Source organism: Halyomorpha halys, unplaced genomic scaffold (assembly GCF_000696795.3).
Source record: "Halyomorpha halys isolate HHAL.00 unplaced genomic scaffold, Hhal_1.1 Scaffold85.1, whole genome shotgun sequence".
NCBI classification, from domain to species: Eukaryota; Metazoa; Arthropoda; class Insecta; order Hemiptera; family Pentatomidae; genus Halyomorpha; species Halyomorpha halys.
In genome coordinates this window covers 547,816-555,683 of record NW_027112611.1, presented here as the reverse complement: position 1 = coordinate 555,683, position 7,868 = coordinate 547,816, and the positions used below count along the sequence as shown (strand labels likewise).

The 7,868-nt window shown below is 32.9% G+C and overlaps 2 protein-coding genes across 2 annotated transcripts in view; one reads left to right on the top strand and one right to left on the bottom strand.

The window, feature by feature from the left end:
• Positions 1–1,448, bottom strand: part of Rpe (Ribulose-5-phosphate-3-epimerase) — a 3,752-nt gene extending 2,304 nt beyond the window's left edge. Inside the window, exons 1-2 of the mRNA XM_014414743.3 lie at positions 968–1,448; positions 792–899 (exon numbers count right to left, since the gene is read on the bottom strand). Of these exons, the coding sequence (XP_014270229.1) occupies positions 792–899; positions 968–1,201 (342 nt within the window). The 5' untranslated portion in view covers positions 1,202–1,448. The remainder of the gene's footprint in view (positions 1–791; positions 900–967) is intronic.
• A 3,205-nt stretch (positions 1,449–4,653) lies between these two features.
• LOC106677045 (GRIP and coiled-coil domain-containing protein 2) overlaps positions 4,654–7,868 on the top strand; it is a 37,946-nt gene continuing 34,731 nt past the window's right edge. The window contains exons 1-3 of the mRNA XM_067050402.1: positions 4,654–4,683; positions 5,661–5,757; positions 7,791–7,846. Coding sequence (XP_066906503.1) covers positions 4,654–4,683; positions 5,661–5,757; positions 7,791–7,846 — 183 coding nt within the window. The remainder of the gene's footprint in view (positions 4,684–5,660; positions 5,758–7,790; positions 7,847–7,868) is intronic.

The window sequence follows — 7,868 nt, the reverse complement described above, 5'->3', positions numbered from 1 at the left end:
AAAAACAAGTTTTGTTTTGTTTACGCTAATAAATGTAGGAAATAGGTCTCTAGTTTAGACCAAAAGTGTACCAGTAAAATAGAATGCCCTAATGAACCTATAAAATTGGTTCTGGCTTGAATTTAATAGTTTTTTCAATCTTATTAAGGCACAGATTTACTTAATCTTATTTGAAGACCATCCTTAAACCTGTTGGATAATAACCCTTCCTGGGTTTGATAAACAGGCAGGAGGTTTAAACTTTAAAGAAAGATTTAATATTTAAGAATATATATATTATATATTTTGAATTTAGATGTATTATACAGTTCAATCTATACTTTTAATAATTACTAATTATCTTAATCAAGGAATAGATACAAATTGTGTTTATTAAAAATATTATATATCTCTTGGTAAGAAAATACAAAAATATTGAGATTCATCATCCGTATGTACTTTAAGGAGTCTGATAAATGAATTGCCAGCGATAATTAGGTTTTATTTTGGTGAAGGACCAGATTAAGTGGGTTATGAAGGTTATATCAGCACTGCACGAGTTCTGAGATTTCACAGTAGAAAATTGTATCTCAAATGTTACAATTTATATGTACATATAAATAGGTGAGTGTGAAAGCTGTGTTAAGTTACTTTTCATTTATTGTTAGAAATCGAATGTTTTGAAAATATACTTAAAAGAGTTTTGTATATTATATATATGTATGTCATTTAAGTACATTTAAAAACATTCACATTATTTTAATGTATGAAAAGTGACGGGCCACTTTCACTCTCACTAGCTCCTACAATACCTTCATTCCTGCTTCTCTTATCTTCCTAGATGTAAGGGCAACATCTTCAGAAGCTTCCACATGGAAAGTATACTGATCCACTCCAGCATCTGCCATTGGTGTAATCCACTGTAAATAATATCAATTTAAATAAAATTTCAAAAATTGTCCAAAAAAAAAATCATAAAATACCATACCTCATCAGGCTTCGACACCATCATGTGTGTTTCAAAAAATGCTTCTTTTATCTTGTTCCTCAAACATTTAACTACAGGATGACCAAAAGTAATGTTAGGGACAAAATGACCATCCATCACATCCAGGTGGAGATAATCCGCTCCGGAGTCCAGCAGTTTCTCGGATTCTTTGTGAAGGTCAGCAAGATCTGCATTTAGAACCGAAGGGCCAATCTTACACTTTACCTGAGGCATATTTTTTATTCCTCCTTTGTTTCCTAACACACGACAATTCGGCCTGATTAACTACGTCAACTAGATGATAACCTGATCAGACTGATAAATACCACTTCTCACATAATCCATTCAAACTTTAGAGGGAAATGGATACAAAAGTTATCTACAGTGATAACGAACAAAGTGACAAGAGATAGCTGTTACAAATGATAACGGGTATTACTTGAAGTCCCTCAGAGGGCAAAATCATAAAATTCTGTGCTCCCTTTACACTTGTACGTATACGGAATGATGTAAAAATATGATTTAATGCATTGTTTTTGTTTTTTTTATTTTCAAACCTCTTTATTTTTATATATGGTTACAAAATACAAATATATAATACAATACATTATATATATACAAATTTACATAATATCAAACGCATTGTTGCTCATTTCAGAGACCTTTATACGGTCAGTCGTGATGACAATGAAACCAAAGATTGACGTTCAGATTGATTATGTAGGGGTAATACTAATGGATCACAAAAAACTTTTGAAATCCGATCATTTAAAATTTGAAGTAGAGATCCATAACAAGCGAGGATACTGCAAATGCTTCGTTTATATCATGCGTTTCACTTAATTCTTGCAGGTGAATATCAAACAAGGATTCTGTTTCTGCAAGATTCCTAACGTTTCGGTATCTTACATATAAATAAACGTCAGTAGGACTGATTGTGTAGAAACATTTTCGGTTGGATTAGTCTGGCTTTTGAATGAAGACCGTCTAGCCATGTATGAATCTCTATAAAAGCCTATTGCATCAGAATTGGATTTTAATACCAAGAAATATATTGGCACACCAATCGCAAATCTTCTCTGAATCTACTTGGCTGATTTTTTTCACATTAAGCACCAACGTCACAAGTCACCCCACGATGATCCTCTGAACTGAAATTAAAGTGCTTTATCAGCCAAAATGTAATAGATAATTGGAAGATTCTTCAAATTAGAAGGCTTGAAGAAGCTAACTCCTTGTTAGCTTTTGAGGTTGACCAAGTTTTCTTAAACCAAATATAAGCATAATTGAACAAAATATTTAATCATATTCAAGTAATTAGTGTTGAATTATTTGGTCTTACCGGTCACTGTACCTTCTATCATGAAAAATTAATTTCCACTCAGTAAAAACAATAATCAGAAAGTTGGGTAATTTAATAATACCATCGAAAGTAATTACCTGCACTTGTATGATTAGAAAACGTTTACTTACTTCATGAGGAGATGGGCAGGGAGTTCTGTCAGTAATCATACACAACTAAATGAAACTTAATTATTCGTGCCCACGTTTCGACCTGAATTTTAGGCCATCATCAGGGTGAATCGGGCAGAGTTGCCACAAGACGGCAACTCCGCCTAAGTTAGCTCAGATAAATAAGTTTTACTACCATCATTACTGACGCAACCACCGACCATCTCATATCGTATCTACGGTCAACTATAAACGCCTCTTTACTTACTTTATTTTGGCCAAATAATACAAGACACCAGATGGTCGTTTACGACTTGCCAGCTAATAACATCTTATATCTTGAAATTTCAATTTTTTCAGTTTCCTTTTGCCCACCTAAATTGGTGATTTTTCCGCAGCTGAACAAAGGCTATTGAAGTTAATCCCCAGGCAATGTTGAAGTCCATCCCCAAATTACAAACTGAAACTCGCGTGATCAATGTTCTGGAGAGTACATGACAATAAGTTTCTCTTACTTACAAAAATATGGCCTGAACTTCATTACTAGATGACGAGCTCTACCTCTTACAGTAAATTTAGCACCACAGATGTACTGAATGTTGTGGCAGCAATAAATTGTGTAGAACTTCTTTACCAATCTATTGTACTTTCTAGACCGCTGCTAGGTCAGTTTTATATGCGTTCAGTTCTGTAAGGATTGCACGTAGAACTCCCAGTTTGTATTGTGAAAAAAAATTAAATGATTGTGGCGGTTTCTTGGTCTATTAAATGTACTCAATCCGGGTTTTTTTTTTGTTAAAGTTTCGTGATAAATAATTTTAGAAGGTTCTAACAGCCCACGGCCCCCTATGTAAGGTGGAAGATTTGTCAGCTTAATGGGTTCTGACGCGCCTTCGAGATGACATCATCGATCAACCAAACCCCCCTCGCATTCTATCTGTGACGCTAAGAACAACCTTACCTTCATTTGCATTACCTTATCTGCATTACCATAAGAGGCTGGCCGTCAAGTGGAGAATTCATTAAATGCTGAAAATGGAGATAAAGATAGAAATCAGGTGGTCTTATGAGATGACACTACACAATCAGAATGCAATTCATGATTGAAAAGTCTGAATGTCATTCCTGAACACTCAAAAAGGGCCATTCACCTAGGTATGAGGGTTTGTATACTTCAACTACGCTCCCAGAAGTAGCTGATATGTTTATCGTAGCCCATTCTTGAAACCAATTAAATATGATGAAAAATAAATACCAAAATTATAGAAAGGACAGAGGTTGGGAAGATGTTGTAACAATTTAATAGGTAGGCCAGCATCTAAAATGTAGCTACAATTTTCTAACTTACTAGAAGGTCATAGCGTAGTCAATGAATTTTGCCATTAATCTGAAAATTTACCACGCTAAATAGTGTTTTTCGTAGTTTTAAGTACTTTCTCAAATCTTGCAAGTTTTTGAGTTCTCAAATTACTGCAGGAAATGCCTCCCCTTTCTATCCTTCTCCTAATAAAGACGTCCTGGTTGAACGACTTATCAGTATATTTAGATCTTACTGGAAGATCACTGATTGACCGGGTGTAGTAATAAATGGAATATGATCTGGGTGCGGTCAAATGAAACTCAAATAGTGAATGACTATTTTAATTGAGCCAACGTTTCGCCCCACGTTGCAGGGCTTTGTCAGGGCTGTTTTGACAGAAGTCAAAGTCAGAGTTCTTTGAGAAAGTTGGAAAAATATCGTAAACAGTAAATAATATCTTTCAGAGTTTGACTCTGACTTTGACTACTACTAACCTACTATTAGAGTTTCATTTGACCCCACCCTGACTATATTCAATTTATTTAGATCTTACGGTTTGTCTGACCAAGAACTAGAAAATGATGGCCTATTTTACAGTTATATTAGCCAAACTCCAATTTTACTCCTATTTGACAAGACATGATTGACTGTTTACGATATATTTCCTTACGATAAGTTTTCCTTGACATCTCATTCCTTGGACGCAATAACTGAAAGTAGCTGCTCCTCAAAGGTAACTGCTCCTCCTAGAAGATACTGTTCCAATCTTGCCAAGGTTCTTACTCAGCTGTCTGTTGCAACCTCCCTCCAATTTAGTTTAAGGATATCATTAAATTTTGTATTGTGGATATCTCAAATATTTTAAACTTGGGTTATGGTTTAGACATAAAAGGAAATCGTCATGTATCCATAACCAGACTTAAAATACCAAGGCATGGCAACTCAAGGAACAGTGGGACAAAAGGTTATAAACTAATTTTTGTTTTGAATAAACTTGCAAGTAAATGTTTTATAACAATGGTATATTGTGATAGTGTCTCTTTGTGATACCAAAAATCTCTTGAGAATTTGGAAATGAACTGCACAAGCTGAATAGTTTTATTTCCGTACCCTGAAGATTGTATATGTGAGAGTTGTAAATCAGAATACTGAAAGTGATGTTTTCAAGAATTTTGAGTAAGGTCTGGAAATACAATCTATAAGGGCTAAACTATTGAAAGGAAATTTTAACTGAGTTACAACCTCATAACTTAGCCAATCTTTTAAGTATTTTTAATTATTTTATTAACCCCAACAATTGTATTTACTGACTTGCATAATGGTGTAAGTTATTTTATATTTTAAACTTAGCACAAATAAAATATTAGAATTTTAAACCACTGAATGTCCTCTATATTAATCTTATTCTAGAGTGACTTTTTCATAGTTACCCGAAATCATTGGTTAATACTATTCCAAGAACATTTGTCTCTTGTGTTTAAGTGTTTTTTTTTGTTGTTGAATTCTACTCGTCATACATTAATCAATTCTTAGTTTTATCTTAAATTTGTCAATTTTTAACGATAAATTAAATAAGGAAAAATATAATAAAATGAATAAATATTGAGGTGTTAATGGCTGTCCATAGATTAATATGAGGAGATGTTCAGGGCGTGGTCAGCAAAAAAACAAATTTTTTTTCAAATTATTGTTATTTCTCTGAATTTCTCTACCACGATTCGAATTTCTGTCAAGGTTTGGTGAAATTGGAAGCTAGCGAACAAAACATGCAATTGTACGAAAGTTATGATATAATTAAAACAGTAATATTCAAAGTTTAAAAAGAAATTCATTTTGAATTTACCATCTCTGTAGCTTGTTTTGGACACCAGTACATTTACTGCTACTTAAAGTTATTTTTTCAAGAATATTTTTTAACATTTTCTGTTATATTCTGTGTAGGTCCCAGACGAGCAAATGGGATTATCACAGGAAAAGTTGATTGAAAAGTACAAATCAGCACTGAATATAGCCCAAAAAGCGAAAAATGCTCGTGACGGTAAGTAGAAACATATTAATTATTTATTCAAGGTTGGAATTGGTGTTTGTCCGTTATCTGAGCAACACATTACTTTATGATCATATTGTTGAAATGAATTAATGGTCATTTTAATCTCTGAGTAAAGTAGTGGTCGTAATTGGTTGAAAATACTTTTTTCGTATTATTTAATTTACCAAAAATGATATTTTTAGAAGTATATATAGATGTATTTTCATGTTACATAGTGGTATGTATCTGTCTTGGGATGCCAGGATAATCGCTGCAGGTAGTTATCCAAAAATAAGTTAACTAATTAATTTATATTGAGTCCTGCAAAACTTTGATGATAATTGGATTCTTTTCCAAAGGCTTTTTGTGTGTTTACCAGTTAACCAATTTGTGCCTTTGTATTTAAAAAATATTGTTGCAATTAATTATATAATATAATAAGGGGTGACATTGGGTAATATAATAGTATATAAACTATATCAAGGAACAAAGTATTTATTTACATTGATATGATTAAAGGGCTTTATAATATGATTGAAATGATTCAGGTAATTAATTTGCCATAAAATATTGTTTACATTATGAATTGTTACCTAATATATCTAATTAGCTTCTGATTTGGATGATTCATGTCGTGAGGTGTAGTAATTTGTGTGTTGTCTTAGCTGTGGAGTTCCATTTCTAAAGAGCCTTTCTCAGGACCTCTTCTTTAGCCCGTCTTCTTACTTCTGTGTCTCTGTACTCCTCCATGTCCTTTGTTCCTGGTCTAGTTGTCCTGCCCCTTTTCTCCCACCTTCTTAGAGGCGTTACCTTTTTTAAATTTAATTCCTCATTGGCCACAAGTGACAAAACGCCCCCTAGGTGAGTGTCTCCCCTAAGCCCGAGTGGGGATGGAAAAGGTCTCAGTACTTTGTAAAGAAGTACTGATACTAGACCAACAGTTGTGCAAGGAGGTGATTTGGTCAGAATCACACTTGACCACCAGATTTTTACCCAATTAAGGGTACCCAATTTAAGAGGCCGGGTGGACCCCAGGAGGGCTCCAGAACCCGCAGGAGTTGACTCACGGCTACAGTGTCACAGTAAACAATTTTCTGCCCAGCTGGATTAGAACTCGGGTTCTTAGAGTTAGTAGCCACGCGCTTTACCCCATGGCCACCAAGCTCCCTTTATTTGTTAAAACTTTACTATACTTCTTTTCAGGACTTTATTTTATACCTTTTATCCACTTCTCTATTCCTTTTTTACAACTGAAAAATGTTTTGGGTTCTTTTACCTATTATCAAGTTCTTATTATTAATTTATGGGCAAACGTCATTTTAAATTGAAAATCTTTTATATTTATTCAAAATTGAATATAAATCCTATTTTCAGTGCAGTGAAATTTGGATATACAGATGTACCTAAAGAAAAATGTACAATTTAAAAGGCAAGATATTTTTGGAAAACACCACTAATGAAAAATAAAAAAATAAGATTTTTAATATTAAAAATAGGACTTATATTCAATTTGAAATATATAAAAACTATTTTCAATTTAAAATGACACATGTCCACAAATAAATAATAAGAACTGGATAATGGGCAGAAGATTCTGAAACATTGTTCGGTTGATATAAATAATAAAGAAGTAGATAAAGGGTATTAAATAAAGTCCTGAAAAGAAATATAATAACGTTTTAACTATCAATGTTTTTATATATTTTAGTTCAAACTTAATTTTATTCTGTATGTATACTTTTATTTTCATTTTATTAATTTAAATTAATTTTTTTGTTAACCTCAGTGCAGTGATGGGCAAAAATTAGATATTGTTGAAACTAATAGCTTGCCTTTAATAACTAATTGCCATGGATACGACCCTTATTCATGAATGAACCGTTAGTTTCAACTAAATCTAATTTTTGCCCAATTCTGCCTCAGTGATGGTTCATTTAAATGTGTCATATTTAAACTTATATACTGAAATGAATTATCCTAAATATGTAGGTCTGTACTTCTTTTGATTAATTATATTCGATTAAACTTTCTTTTGTTGACAGAAGCCATGAAAAGCTGTAAACTATTACAAAATGAAAATGAACAACTTAAGGGAAAGGTAAATCAATTAGGGTTATGCT